The 15,721-nt window shown below is 52.5% G+C and overlaps 2 protein-coding genes across 10 annotated transcripts in view; both read right to left on the reverse strand.

The window, feature by feature from the left end:
• Window positions 1-155: 155 nt before the first annotated feature.
• Window positions 156-15,721, reverse strand: part of LOC122393307 (protein GUCD1-like) — a 90,191-nt gene continuing 74,625 nt past the window's right edge. Inside the window, exons 1-7 of one of the 8 annotated variants that reach the window (XM_043389218.1) lie at window positions 13,316-13,538; window positions 7,813-7,940; window positions 6,659-6,830; window positions 6,302-6,434; window positions 5,741-5,906; window positions 4,614-4,688; window positions 156-2,095 (exon numbers count right to left, since the gene is read on the reverse strand). In XM_043389218.1, coding sequence (XP_043245153.1) covers window positions 1,998-2,095; window positions 4,614-4,688; window positions 5,741-5,906; window positions 6,302-6,434; window positions 6,659-6,830; window positions 7,813-7,918 — 750 coding nt within the window. In that variant the 5' untranslated portion in view covers window positions 7,919-7,940; window positions 13,316-13,538 and the 3' untranslated portion in view covers window positions 156-1,997. Of the gene's footprint in view, window positions 2,096-4,613; window positions 4,689-5,740; window positions 5,961-6,301; window positions 6,435-6,658; window positions 6,831-7,812; window positions 8,151-11,308; window positions 12,023-13,028; window positions 13,064-13,311; window positions 13,539-15,721 lie in introns of those variants that run through there. The other 7 variants (XM_043389217.1, XM_043389215.1, XM_043389211.1 and 4 more) reach the window with 7 other exon arrangements.
• LOC122393308 (mitotic spindle assembly checkpoint protein MAD2B-like) lies at window positions 8,528-13,075 on the reverse strand. 2 transcript variants are annotated; one of them, XM_043389220.1, is made up of 2 exons: window positions 12,924-13,075; window positions 8,528-9,954 (listed from the first exon to the last, which is right to left on the reverse strand). In XM_043389220.1, exon 2 carries the CDS (start codon window positions 9,861-9,863, stop codon window positions 9,243-9,245), a length of 621 nt encoding a protein of 206 aa, XP_043245155.1. In that variant the 5' UTR covers window positions 9,864-9,954; window positions 12,924-13,075; the 3' UTR covers window positions 8,528-9,242. The 2 variants fall into 2 exon arrangements, with proteins under 2 accessions (XP_043245155.1, XP_043245154.1); XM_043389219.1 differs by having other exon boundaries at window positions 12,939-13,065.

Raw genomic sequence — 15,721 nt, forward strand, 5'->3', positions numbered from 1 at the left:
ACATTGTGGTGAGATGAATAACATCCGACAGAGGCAATCGCTTAAACCCGTAATGCACGCAGATGCAGGCTCAGACTGAAAGATAAAAAGTTATCCAAGCTGGATTGGCATAAGTCGTTAATAAAAAGTGTAAGGCCTCATACAGACAAACATGATAACTCATTGAGCAATGTATTACAAAAATAGGTATACAACCAATAGCTGGTGTAAGCTAGACTAGATACAAAGCTGGAACTCGCTGAAATCACAACGGCTGTCATTAAGTATAGTATAGGCACTCCGTGCATCACAGGGTGATTTGGATAAATGCCACAGCGCGCGGCCCTTCTGCCAGCCAGCGAACGACATCAGGGCACCGTCACAAGGCACCTGGGCAGTCTATGCACACATCAGCTATGGGAGATGAGCGGCATCTCTAACAGTTAACACCATTAACCACAATCTTATAGCTTGGTATATGATGAATAATATGACTAAGAATATAAATCACTGTATGTCATCCAACGACACCTAAGTGTCAGCTCTTCAGATATAATCAACGATTCCCGATAAAACATTTATCCATCCAATGAACAGAAATCAGCGGAGTGGTCCCGAATCAATGCTTCAGTGCCGGTTCCGACACTGACAGAACACTTATTGATAGGTGCTGCTTGGTCCCTCGTGTCCTACTCATTCCCAGCCATACCCAAAAGATTCCCATCCCAAGCATACAGGCACACTTGTAAGGAGACAGCTGACCGGTGGCGGTCTGAACATATCACCACCGCAGTCCGTATTGCCAGCCGCGATGAGTAACTTCACCACATGCACTCCCGGACTATGCACTCCCGTCCCGTCCCGACCCGTGTCCCATCTTGTCCCGTCCCGTCTCCTATCTCCTCTCGTCTCCTCCCGTCCCATCCCGTCCTGTATCGCTCAGCCGCAGTCCGGCGCCTGATTACACAAACACCAGTCGACGGGCGACTGAACCCGTCGGCAGGCCCTGAGTACGCAGCCCACGGAGCGGTGTCAGGTGCCGGACGTCCAACACCTAACGCCGATCCTCCGCCTGGGGAGACGCTCCGGAATGCATTGGAGTGGGGTGGAGGTCCAGTGGAGTGGGGGGGGGGGGTGGACCAGTGGAGGGGGGTTACCAGTGGAGAAGGGGATGCAACAGACTTGAAGTAGGGGAGAGGGGGTGGACCAGTGGAGAAGGCTGAACCAGGCTGCAGGGCGACTAGTGGGACCGGTATAGTGGGTGGTCCAGTGGAGTGGTGAGCAGTGGTCCAGTGGAATAGTGAGCGGTGGCCCAGTGGAGTGGTGAGCAGTGGTCCAGTGGAGTGGTGAGTAGTGGTCCAGTGGAGTGTGGGGGGGGGGGGGGGGGCGGTGGCCCGGTGGAGTGGTGAGCTGTGGTCCAGTGGAGAGTGGGGAGCTGTGGCCCGGTGGAGTGGTGAGCGGTGGCCCGGTGGAGTGGTGAGCTGTGGGCCGGTGGAGTGGGGAGGGGTGGCCCGGTGGAGTGGTGAGCTGTGGCCCGGTGGAGTGGTGAGCGGTGGTCCAGTGGAGTGGGAAGGGGTGGTCCAGGTGGTGAGCGGTGGTCCGATGGAGTGGTGAGCTATGGTCCAGTGGAGCTGTCGGGTGCACCAGAAGAGGGGGTGGACCCGCTGGCTGCGGTGTCCAGTGGAAGTGCAATGATTCTGGAGCGGGGATCGTGCGGTGTACTTCACAACGCTCACGCGTTGGCGACGCACCGCAGCAGAGGCAGGCACACAGCGGCGAAAAGCCCCGAAGGTAGAGCTGATATGAGCCAGAAATGGAGCGGCGAAGCACTACGTAGTCGGCAGTAGCACTACTTCCACTAGGCACTGGCACTAGTCGAGGCATTGTGAGGCGGTTTGAGCGTCTGGTCAGAGAGCGGTCCGAGTTGAGCTGCCCGCGGCAGAGGGCGCTGACCTGTCGCCGGCGGTCACTGAGCAGAGGCGGCCGCTGCAGGACGTACACGTCACCACCGGCCGGTCTCAGCTGGACCACGAGTCGTACACGAAAATCAGGTCCTCGTCGGTGCCGTAGCTCCGGCGGCACTTTTCCAGCGCGCCCAGAGACATACAGCACTCGCCTGGCGACAGACGGGGGAACTACTCAGCACACACCACACTGGCGGCAGACGGGGGAACTACTCAGCACACACCACACTGGCGGCAGACGGGGGAACTACTCAGCACACACCGCACGGGCGACAGACGGGGGAACTACTCAGCACACACCACACTGGCGACAGACGGGGGAACTACTCATCACACACCGCACGGGCGACAGACGGGGGAACTACTCAGCACACAACACACGGGCGGCAGACGGGGGAACTACTCAGCACACACCACACTGGCGACAGACGTGGGAACTACTCAGCACACACCAGACTGGCGGCAGACGGGGGAACTACTCAGCACACACCAGACTGGCGGCAGACGGGGGAACTACTCAGCACACACCACACTGGCGGCAGACGGGGGAACTACTCAGCACACAACACACTGGTGGCAGACGGGGGAACTACTCAGCACACACCACACTGGCGGCAGACGGGGGAACTACTCAGCACACACTGGCGGCAGACGGGGGAACTACTCAGCACACACCACATTGGCGGCAGACGGGGGAAGCACTCAGCACACACCACACTGGCGGCAGACGGGGGAACTACTCAGCAGTCAGCACACACCACACGGGCGGCAGACGGGGTGGGGGGGGGGGGAACTACTCAGCACACACCACACTGGCGGCAGACGGGGGAACTACTCAGCACACACCACACTGGCGGCAGACGGGGGAACTACTCAGCACACACCACACTGGCGACAGACGTGGGAACTACTCAGCACACACCAGACTGGCGGCAGACGGGGGAACTACTCAGCACACACCAGACTGGCGGCAGACGGGGGAACTACTCAGCACACACCACACTGGCGACAGACGTGGGAACTACTCAGCACACACCACACGGGCGGCAGACGGGGGAACTACTCAGCACACACCAGACTGGCGGCAGACGGGGGAACTACTCAGCACACACCACACTGGCGGCAGACGGGGGAACTACTCAGCACACACCACACTGGCGACAGACGGGGGAACTACTCAGCACACACCAGACTGGCGGCAGACGGGGGAACTACTCAGCACACACCACACGGGCGGCAGACGGGGTGGGGGGGGGGGGACTACTCAGCACACACCACACGGGCGGCAGACGGGGGAACTACTCAGCACACACCACACTGGCGACAGACGTGGGAACTACTCAGCACACACCAGACTGGCGGCAGACGGGGGAACTACTCAGCACACACCAGACTGGCGGCAGACGGGGGAACTACTCAGCACACACCACACTGGCGACAGACGTGGGAACTACTCAGCACACACCAGACTGGCGGCAGACGGGGGAACTACTCAGCACACACCACACTGGCGACAGACGTGGGAACTACTCAGCACACACCAGACTGGCGGCAGACGGGGGAACTACTCAGCACACACCAGACTGGCGGCAGACGGGGGAACTACTCAGCACACACCACACTGGCGGCAGACGGGGGAACTACTCAGCACACACCACACTGGCGGCAGACGGGGGAACTACTCAGCACACACCACACTGGCGGCAGACGGGGGAACTACTCAGCACACACCACACTGGCGACAGACGTGGGAACTACTCAGCACACACCAGACTGGCGGCAGACGGGGGAACTACTCAGCACACACCAGACTGGCGGCAGACGGGGGAACTACTCAGCACACACCACACGGGCGGCAGACGGGGGAACTACTCAGCACACACCACAGTGGCGGCAGACGGGGGAACTACTCAGCACACACTGGCGTGACGGGGGAACTACTCAGCACACACCGCACGGGCGACAGACGGGGGAACTACTCAGCACACAACACACGGGCGGCAGACGGGGGAACTACTCAGCACACACCAGACTGGCGGCAGACGTGGGAACTACTCAGCACACACCACACTGGCGGGGCGGCAGACGGCGGAACTACTCAGCACACACCACACGGGCGGCAGACGGGGTGGGGGGGGGGACTACTCAGCACACACCACACGGGCGGCAGACGGGGGAACTACTCAGCACACACCACACTGGCGCCAGACGGGGGAACTACTCAGCACACACCACACGGGCGGCAGACGGGGGAACTACTCAGCACACACCACACTGGCGGATGGCGCGGCAAAGAATGGGTGATCAGACAAACCATGGGCTACCAACCAGCCCCTGAACACAGGACGCGTTCTGATACCCAGATGCATCCTCGCCTGTCACAAAGAGGAAAACGGTTTGGAGGCATGTCTTACTGGATGTTATATTGTCTTAAAACATTTTATGCACATGACTCGAGTAGGCGTTGCTAGAACTTGCTAGCTGAATGAAAAACTGCAGACATGTGATGTAGTTAGTAAAACTGTTCAACGTGTGCTTTGCAAGTAAAATGATGGTGGTTAATATGCGAGTAGCATATGTCCGACATGAAGTGGCAAAAGGTGGCATTCGGTATCCTGAATGGTTAACTTTTGCTCCGATAGAAGTCTATCAACACTAGCAAAAACTTACGGTCTTTGAACGTTGGGTTCCGGTAGAAGACGACCCCTTTTGGAAGATCGTAGCCGTAGAGCACGATATAATGTCCTGAAAAACCGTGGAATCAGTGACAATCATCCAACATCGTACTGATCAGCATCGTAAAACAAACCTAGCATAAAATGCAAAATGTGTGACTTCATTAGTTCGAAGAAAAAAAAAATGATCATACAAACAGAGCAAGATCGTCGGGCCTCATAACACAAAGAGACTAGAAAACTGTCATTTGTTCACATACATCCCAAGAGCGCTCCGAGAACCAATGAGCAGTCGTCCACTGCGTCTCGGCACTATTCCTCAGAGCGGTGTCTCCTGAAGACCGTTCCGCCAGACTACACGAGCGCGACCCAGAATCGTACAATCACTTGTGCACCGCGACAGGTATATCGTACTCCTGTACTCGGAGGGAGCAGCTACTGAGCTCCAATCACCCCTCTACTCGGAGGAGGCAGCAACTCCACTCACCCCTGTACTCGGAGGCAGCAGCTCCACTCACCCCTGTACTCGGAGGCAGCAGCTCCACTCACCCCTGTACTCGGAGGTAGCAGCTCCACTCACCCCTGTACTGGGAGAGGGCAGCTCTATTCACCCCTGTACGCGGAGGCAGCAGCTCCACTCACCCCTGTACTCGGAGGCAGCAGCTCCACTCACCCCTGTACTCGGAGGCAGCAGTTCACTCACCCCTGCACTCGGAGGCAGCAGCTCCACTCACCCCTGTACTCGGAAAGAGGCAGCAGCTCCACTCACCCCTGTACTCGGAGGAGGCAGCAGCTCCACTCACCCCTGTACTCGGAGGAGGCAGCAACTCCACTCACCCCTGTACTCGGAGGCAGCAGCTCCACTCACCCCTGTATTCGGAGGCAGCAGCTCCACTCACCCCTGTACTCGGAGGTAGCAGCTCCACTCACCCCTGTACTCGGAGGCAGCAGTTCACTCACCCCTGCACTCGGAGGCAGCAGCTCCACTCACCCCTGTACTCGGAAAGAGGCAGCAGCTCCACTCACCCCTGTACTCGGAGGAGGCAGCAGATCCACTCACCCCTGTACTCGGAGGCAGCAGCTCCACTCACCTCTGTACTCGGAGGCAGCAGCTCCACTCACCCCTGTACTCGGAGGCGCACGGGAAGCAGCTGCTGAGCTCTGACCCCGCCTGGTTGGCGCGGCACACGTCGCAGCGGAGGAAGCGCGCGTCGGTGAGCACGATGACCGGTCCGTGCAGCGCCAGGTGGCGCAGGATCTCCTCGGCGGCGACGGGCCGCACGTCCACCTGCAGGCCCAGACTGGCCGCTTTCTCGAACCGTTCCGTGACACGCGCCGCGTCCTGTCGGGGGCGGACGCGGCCGCTCAGAATCAAACAGCCAGCGCACCCACTGACCTAGCCATCTAACGCACAGACTGCCCGACACAGCCGGGCAGGGGACTGGTGAGACACGTCCTGCAGTGGGCAGCCACCGCACGAGCTGAATAGCACAGCACCAACAGAACTGAAAAATGTCGATGGGAATAGCTTGATAACACTGCAGGGGCATTATGGATTCGACGGGTTGACAGAGGTAACAGTTAAATCCAAGACGCTGGAGCGGAAAGAACGACTCGCCACTTTGAGTACCTCGGAGTAAGTATCAATAACCCTCCCTAGCCGCGCTACTCAGGGATACTCACCATCCTCAGCACCTTGCCGTACCCGTAGAAGCTCTGTCGGTGGTACCCGGGGTCGATACCGGGCGTAATGGTAAAGTACCGCAGCTGTACCCCGTACCGGTGCAGCAAGTACACCAGGTCGATCGTCCAGGTACTGGGGGAACGGGCGGCGGCCGGCGGCGGTCAGACCAGAGACAAAGAGCACCTGCTTGGTGCAAACGGGGCTGGGACAGTGTGTGCTGACGGTACTACATTGACTTTAACTGTATATACCTGGGTAATAAATGCAATTGAAATATAAAATAGCCAAATTCATCTTATTTAACGGAGTATTACATCGAAGAATAGCCAAGTCCTAGTAGTGACTGCCACGCGCACCTTTTGCCGAAGCCCTCCTCCCTGCAGACGGCGGCGAAGTTGTCGCTGAAGTGGCGCCGCTTGGTCTCGGGCAGCACCATCATGACGCAGGCGAGCCCGCAGTCCCAGCGGTGGCGCTGCTGGACCGCGGGCACCTGCGGCCGTGCCGCCGTCTCCGGCACGTCGGCCGGCACTGCGGCGACAGGGCAGAACGCCATCAGTCAGGGGGACATACTGCACCGCGGGCACCTGCGGCCGCGCCGCCGTCTCCGGCACGTCGGCCGGCACTGCGGCGACGGGACACATCTCACTCAGAGGGGCATACAGAATTGCACACTGCACAGCACCGACCTGTCAGAGGATCACACAGAATTACAGAGCACCGACCTCAGTCAGTCAGGTCATACAGAATTACAGAGCACCGATCTCAGTCAGCGGTGAGCGGGGGCGATCTCACTCTGAGGGTCATACAGAATTACAGAGCACCGACCTCAGAAGGTCAGGTCATACAGAATTACAGAGCACCGACCTCAGTCAGTCAGGTCACACAGAATTACAGAGCACCGATCTCAGTCAGTCAGGTCATACAGAATTACAGAGCACCGATCTCAGTCAGTCAGGTCATACAGAATTACAGAGCACCGATCTCACTCGGAGGGTCATACAGAATTACAGAGCACCGATCTCACTCGGAGGGTCATACAGAATTACAGAGCACCGATCTCAGTTGGTCAGGTCATACAGAATTACAGAGCACCGATCTGTCAGAGGCTCACACAGAATTACAGAGCACCGATCTCAGTCAGTGGTGAGCGGGGGCGATCTCACTCGGAGGGTCATACAGAATTACAGAGCACCGATCTCAGTTGGTCAGGTCATACAGAATTACAGAGCACCGATCTGTCAGAGGCTCACACAGAATTACAGAGCACCGATCTCAGTCAGTGGTGAGCGGGGGCGATCTCACTCGGAGGGTCATACAGAATTACAGAGCACCGATCTGTCAGAGGATCACACAGAATTACAGAGCACCGACCTCAGTCAATCAGGTCATACAGAATTACGCACATCAGTCAGTACGATCAGTCACAGGGTTTAAAAACGGAAAATAAAAAGTGAAAAGAGCCCGGAACACATCGGTCGCAAACCGACCTCCTATAAATGCAGCTGCTTACGTCTGGCGCGCTTAGGGGCCGGTCCGGTCTTGGGCATTTTCTGCTTGTGGCAATGGTTGACACCGGAGTCACGTCTTGCGATTTGCACCCAGCCGATACCAAACATCTCAGCTCAGCATCATGGCGCTCTGTGAAACCAACGAGAGCACTTAATCACCGTCAAGTTCGGCAAAGTTGGAGAAGAAAACAATGTCACGATAGCCGTGTCTGACATGACCGGTAGGTAGTCATGAAGAACAAACGGCGAACCGACGTAATGAGCTAGTGTCGGCTGCTCCAGACGCCACACACAGACATTGTTTCCCACTTCGGGCAGGTGGTTTTTCGACAGGGTATGTTTTTCGAGGGAGATCGCCTATTGTTCACGGGCTTGCTAACTAAATCGGTGCTCTGACTGAAAGAAATTCACTATTGAGTGAAAGCACTCAACTTGCTCAACGCAAAATAATCTTGCTTCGGGTGCTGTTAGTATGAGTGAACGTTACCAAGTGTGGTGCATCGTTATCCGATCAAGATACTGACCCAGGCTTCTGAATTCCTCACACTTGAACAGGGTGTGTCGCACGATTGCTATCAATGCTGCTTTGTAATAGGCAAAAACGCAGGAATATATTTAGGAATTGTTAACGACAGTCACGCAACACATGATATCAAAATGAAACCAGCGCAATGATATCAGAAACCAGCCATGCTTCATTGCATAAAAAAACAAACATTGAGACTTGAGCCAAAGGGCATGACCACCAAAACGACTGGAGCATTACAGAGCCTTACTAGCGTTTTTAAGAAAATCGAGCGGATAAACAGCGAACTATGAAGCAGCGGAGCACACAGATTGCATATTTAACTCAAAATTACACCTCATTCACGCACCAACAAAGAGCAAACGATGGAGTGATTTGTTTTCACGGAAAACATACAAACACCTGACACCAGCATGAGCCAGGCAGCGTCACATCAACTTCGAACTGTTCGAACAAGTATCACGTTGCAGAAAAAGCACAAATGCACGGAACAGAATGCTAGGGATCTGCCTAGCCAGTCAGTTGATCTTTCCATGTCATGCCAAAAGGCAGCTTCCCTCATCCATCTCTGGGTATGAAATACACCTTTACAGTGACAGTCCGTAGTCAGTCCAGCAGCCATCGCTCGGGTCCTCGCGGGTGTGTCGGTTACAGACCCGCCGGTCAGCCGGTCTATGGAGGGTCACCCCACACTCCACAGACCCATCAATCACCTCACAGTCACTTCACAGACCCGCCGGTCAGCCGGTCTATGGAGGGTCACCCCACACTCCACAGACCCATCGGTCAGCCAACGGACGGTCACCTCACAGTCACTTCACAGACCCGCCGGTCAGCCGGTCTATGGAGGGTCACCCCACAGACCCATCGGTCAGCCCACGGAGGGGCACTTCACAGGTCCCCTCGTCATCCAGTCGGTCTGCGGAGGGTCACCTCCAGCGCGAACAGCTCGTTTCTAACGGAACGGACGGGCAGCACGGAGCAGCCCTCGGTCCCCGGCCCGTCCTCGGCCGCCGCTGTGGGTCCGTGCGGCGCCGCCGAGTCTGTGATGGTGAGCGGAAACTCGGCGGCCGCGTCCAGCGACTCGGGCAGACAGCGGCTGGCGGCGGCCTGCAGCTGGAACGTGGAGCCGGCCGGCGGCGGGTCGCAGTCGCCCAGCGTGGCGCTCAGACCCAGCAGCAGGCCCGACAGCGACGCCTCCAGGCGCGCCAGGCACGGGTCGTCGCGCGCACAGATGGCCGCCGCGTCGAGCACGCGCAGCTCGACGGCGAGCGTTTCAAAGTGTCGGCCGGCCGGGTCGGTCACGACCACCGACACCGACTCGAGCAGCCGCCGCTCCAAGTAGGGGCGCAGCGCGCGCACACTGGCCGACACGTACTCATTGACACCCTTGTGCACGGACATGTGCACGGGGATCCGGTACTTCTGCCGCTTGCGGAAAATCGCTTCAGGGTAGAGCTTGCGTAGATATAATACAGAATGAAGTATGGTTTCTAAAAGTTCCAAGGCAATGTCACAGGCGGCCATGATTAACTGTAATTGGTAATCTACCAATCAATCAGATTACCAGGTTTCATTTGATTTTTTTCGTATTTCTACCAATGCTTCAAGTTACGTGCTGAAACACAAATATGAGAAATGTGAAGAGCGAACTGAGGACATCAAAGGAAAATTAAATTAAAAATAGGAACCACTTTCCTCAAATTAGTTTTTTGCTACAATTTTATTATAGTTTATGCTTAAAAGTTATAATAATTCCAAACTGAATTGCGATACTTAGTTTACTTTGTAGTTTGTTTTGTTGGGCAGGGCCCTTTCCCGTCCGTCCGACGGGACCATTTCAGAGCCAGAAGGACGATAGGAATTAGGGGGAGACATAGGTCTGGGTGGGCACCCTAGGGCGGGATAACTTTCTGCACGGGATAAAGTTTTTTTTTTAATATTTTTGGTGCCCGACCCGGGCTTTTGTCGTTAGTAGCACACATTCATACTGGGTTAGTACACTAACTATATACACGGGAGTGGTACGAATCGTTTTCGGCACCCGCTACGCGGGACAGCCTTGACCGCACGCTTCCTGTCACGCACCCCAGGTGGAACCGCACTGGTGCGCACGCTGGGGCTATCCCGATTTCTCGGGCCCGGCAGGTCAGAGGGCTGCTCTGGGGACATGAAGCGAGGCCGCTGCACGGGATAAAGTTGCCCGTCCAGCCCGGAACAGGATTTGAGGCGTGGAGAAGAAGGATTTGACTTCCTGAGGATGGAAACGACGGAACGGTGGCTTGCGGTACTGTGTGATACTGATACTTAAGGCCTGGCTATACTATGCATCTTCTGCGTGCGTTTTTTTTTTGCGAGTTTGCGTGTTTTGCGTAATATCATGGGCCCTGTTTCACCGGTGATAGCAGCACGCTGCTTTTACACGTGTCAAATTGGGTTTCCATGGAAACATCAACAGGCCCATTGCTCCAACACTACCGCAAGTGTGACGTCAGCTCGCGCAATTTGATAGCAGCGTGGTAGCAGCGTCCCGTGAAACACCGCCTAGGATGAAGTAGTCCCCACCTGGTGACAGGGCTATCGCCCGGAACGCTGCTCATGAGAATAGGAGTTTCCTATCCAGGTTCTTTCAATCATTTCTAGAAAGAAACAATATTATGTTTTTATCATATGTTTCTATACCTATACTTCTAACTAAAATAAAAGTTTTATTATTTATTTCAATCTGGCACTGAGCATTAGCTGTAAAGCACACCGTTTTTTAGATGTTACATCAACAGAGAAAACTCGTGAACATAATCAAAATGATAAGAATGTATAATAAGGATAACAATATAAATAGTAATTGACGCTCATATCATCGTCCTTACACCACGGTCATAGGTACTATGACATAGATACTGCCTTAGATACTGTCATAGATACTGCCTTACACATTCGCCACTTCCTATATCCACCCACAGATTGTTTACCCCGGGTTCGCAGTCTCCCGGACGACGAAGATTCTACGCCGTCCGGCCAATCATGTTGAAGATCAGCGGGGCTTGGCCGCGGTTCCCGAACGCCATTGGCCAGATCACGCGGAATCTTTGTCGTCCGGGACACTGTGAACACGGGGTTACATTTTTTCACCACAGGGCAAGGCGCCACAGGAGAGCGTGCCATTAAATCAACTAGATCAATAGGTCAACAGATTAGTGCCGATCAAATTACGGAATGGCCAGCTGATTCATTGCCAACACTTAGATCTTTTAGAACCAGGGGCGTCGCCACGGATTTTTGACGGGGGGGGGGCGGATTGACTGACAAAAACCCGAAAGTTATTTACCGTACATTTTCAGGCCTACGCATTACTTGTAACGCATACACATGTTCTTCCCGCGTGGAGCCTGAAGGCGTCATTAGTCACAATGTTTCTTTTCTACTTCGCGCCGCGAAAATTGGCAAAAAACGCCGGGGAAAACAGCTCAAAAACGCATGAATTTTGCATCCCGTCTAATAAGTTTGATACCCCTACAGCTAAGCTCTGTTCACCAAGTTAAGCAGCCCTTCCTCTAAAAATATCATGTGGTCCTCTGCCAACCGTACAGCTTATTTCCAAGAAGTTGGAAACCTTGTGCAGTGTAACTGCAGGACTGCGGGGTTGGAGTCGACTTCGGTCGGTCGTAGTCTACGGTTTTGGTTGGATACGGAATTGGAGTCATCGAGATCGTAACTGACTTCGAACCTAACGTCGGAGTCATCGTACTCTGGTTTCAAGACAAGCTCCTGGCTGGTTATTCGAAATATCTAATAAAGCCCGTTTGCATCCATTTGTGTTATACGGCACGCATGGATGACAGTATACAGGTATAAGCAATCAACAGTTTCCCGAGGATGGGTCGGATAAGAGCTGGATATTCTGTTCGTTGTGGTGATTGCAGATTGTAGGGGTCGTGGTAAAACCAATGTAGGCCCACACTGAGTATTACAGCCTCCTGGGCCCTCTCAGACCGGGACAAGGTCCTCTCGGCTCTCACACTCAAGCATAAAGCGTTCAAAGGCCATGGTGACTTTGGTGAGACCTTTTATTCATGTCGGATGGCCTCAAACGGGAAGAAGGCCGCTTGAGAGTGAGCTGAGAGTTTTGACTGTTGCGAAGATCTTAAAATGTGTGGTCTCTGCAAGCTGTCATCCCACCCTGAGACTTTGGGGACAGATCTTCAGCCCTTGTTGGATGTGGTCTCCCCTACAACTGAAGCTTTGGCTCCCTGTCAAGGACCTCAACCTGGGACAGACAGTCTAGAGCTGCACCTCATTCATCATTGTAGGTAATGTATTCTTTGAATGTGCCAAGAAGCATTTAGTGAGACAAAAGCATTACATCACAACTTTTTCAGTTTGATGCGGGTTGAGGGATGCCGTGGTCGGAGATGGGGGTTGGAGTCAGACTCCGAGCGATTTTTTTAAGCCAGATCCGCAGTTACCAAAACTAAATCTACTTTGCAGCCCTGTGAGCAAGGGTACCTACAGTACCAGTGATTCATATGACCCAAATTCTAAATCTGAATTTCATTTCAAAATGACAAAAGGCCAATTTTTATATACCAATTCATAAGTCACCCTTTAAATCATTCATTAGAATATTTCTTGCGAGGGACGTCCCCCCAGATTCCTCGACTAGGGGGAATGAGTCCCTCCGTCTAAGATTACTTTACTACTCCCCCGTCCCCCCGGTTTCGACGCCCATGCTTAGAACCTTGCTTAGAACCTACAGAATCATCAGTTTTTTGGAGGCATGGAAAGGAATCTGAAAAAAAAATCAATTTATATCTACCGGGGAATGCTTCAGTTTTTTCATTAAAGTAGCACAATTTCGACGATGCTATACTGATTCTCCACGGTCAATTACATAAAAATCAGCTTCAAAACACTTTGATTCACAACATTCACCGAAATATAATAAATAATAAATAAACCGCGCTACCATCAGTACCTACGGTTTATCAGAGGGCTGTTCACGGACCCTGTGTGCGGTCGGACCGCACACAGCCTCCAAGCTCCGCCCACTGCGTCCCTACGTCAGCCTTGCGTCACCGCACACAGCGACAGCTGTGGCCGGTCGGGACTGGCCACAGCGGACCGTCCACCGCACGCAGCCGTGACGTCAGAGCCGCCTACCCATCCCCTACCCCCACGCCTGCTGGACGTACCGCACACACCGCACGCAGCAGTGTGCGGTGCCCGTGAACACCCCTCAGGGGGGTTCGCTCCCGTGCCTTCAGCATTACGAAAAATGGCAACAGCCCGTGAGCAGCATCAGCGCTCACGCACATGTTCAAGGAAAACGACATGTAATGGACTGCTAACGACGGCCCTCTCCACCAATCAGCGCTCGGCATCTCGAGCGCTGATTGGCTGGTAGCAAACGCGTCATATGTGGGTCTCATTTTTTGCGATCAGTGAACGCGTTATTTAATACACAGTGGCCTATGAAGAATGGCACGCGGAACTGAAGGTCAGTGTTTTATTGCTTCGTGCATGCGAATGGGGATATTTGAGTGGCATTTGACACCATTTTCAAAATCTACAGTGAATTTCTGATCGACTCATGTATATATTTTTATGAATTTGACAGTATTAGTGCTACATAGTCGGTGTTTTATGTTGGTGTTGTTTCTCTCGACCTTTGTCTTGGACTCTTATTCTATCTTTTCTCGAAAATGCTTGCCATAACCAGGTCTTAACTGTATCTGTATAAAGGGAATATGTGTTGAATATGAGGAGAAGGTAGTAATGACCATTCTGCCTATCAAACTGCCAGAAGGTGTGCTTGTAAGGTGATTGAAACTGCAGTACGGTTGCAGATGTGGGTTTGACATTATCATTGTTGTTGTAACCCCACTTGCTCTAATAAAATGGCAACATGGGGTTATGTACCCACTATTGCACAGCCTAGTATCAAGATGGTTGATATGTGGAGGATAATGAAAGCATAAAAACTTTTCTTTAGTGAATAGGAGCGTTGCGTCTTGTGACTTATGTCAAGTCATTTTAAATGAAGAAATGATTGTGATTGTAACTTTTACTTCAATTAATATTATTGCTAGTTTTGACCTTTTTAATCATCAAGTTTTATGTGTACCAATTTCATATGCCTGTGTAATGTCTGTGCGGCTTTGTGCAGTGAGCGTGTCTTGAAACAAACCAATTTATTTTGTACCTTTTTTTACTTCAACAAATGTATGTCAAAGGACAAAAATGTCATGTCTATTATCATTGACACTACTACAGTTAACTTTGCCTATATTCCTATCTTTCAGAGGCATTCATCTGCTTTCCAGTGCAGTACCTAGGAGGCTGCAACTGAAACTCGCACAAAGGCAACCAAGTGTCACTTCATCAGCCTACAGTAACAGCCCATCTGTAATCAAGATATGGGTGAAGTGGCGAAGAACAACCAGTAAACATGAAAAGATGTATTTTGTTTTGAACCATTTCTTAGCATAACTGAACAGCAAAGTGCACACTTACTGCTTTTATGTTTGCCCTGTGTGCACTGTGCAGTTTTGAATTATTTTAACTATGAAATGTTTTTTGCTAACTACTCTCTTTACATAAGCTTCCTTTGTCATGCCTGTGTAGTGTGTAATTTTGAGTTTACATGCATGATGTAGGCATGTTAGCATGTATTTCCCTTGGCTTCATAAAACTACTTCCAAGCATTTGTTATGGACATTGGTGCTACCTATATATGATGCTTCAGATGTGTCCAGTAGTTGATCAAGGGAGAAGAGTAATGACAGCTGATAGGCTGATAGCTATTACCAAAAATATGTGCTTGTCTGCACTTCGGGCTGTTCCATCATATGCAGCCTCTATTTACTTTCTTGCGTTAGAAACACCCCATCTTTTGTTTCTTTTCTGTGCGCCCATTGTTTCCGTGGTGCAGTGTCCCAAAATTCCATTCTGGCTTGGGTGTCGGAGGGGAAAATTTCTCAGCAAAAAAGGGGGATGTGAGTGCAAAATTGCTGGTCAGATAAGGCCCAAAAAGAGTGATAAAAGGATAGGTAACATCATAGATAACAGTAGAACAGTAGTTCTACTGTTATCTATGGTAACATAAATTTCTATAAGAGTGTGGTAAAATGTACGATGCAAAATGGCCATCCTCACAATGCTTTTCTCGGTAATGTTGACTGTTGAGAGTAGAAAATTGTTTTGAAAAGTTGGAGGTGAGAGTGGAAAATGACTTCAGCTGGATGTCATTTCGCACCCAAATCAACAAATTTTGGGACGCTGCCGTGGTGCTATAAACGTCAAGTTTGAAGTTGGTATCCAAGTGAGCAAAATTTGCATTATTTCAGGCCGTCTTGAATCATTCGTCTTGAATTATATCCCTAACT

Source organism: Amphibalanus amphitrite, unplaced genomic scaffold (assembly GCF_019059575.1).
Source record: "Amphibalanus amphitrite isolate SeventyFive unplaced genomic scaffold, NRLGWU_Aamphi_draft 000529F_arrow, whole genome shotgun sequence".
NCBI lineage: Eukaryota > Metazoa > Arthropoda > Thecostraca > Balanomorpha > Balanidae > Amphibalanus > Amphibalanus amphitrite.

Excerpts from the sequence above, each read along its gene's own strand:
- LOC122393308 (XM_043389220.1), bottom strand. The coding sequence starts at position 9,863 with ATGGCCGCCTGTGACATTGCCTTGGAACTTTTAGAAACCATACTTCAT.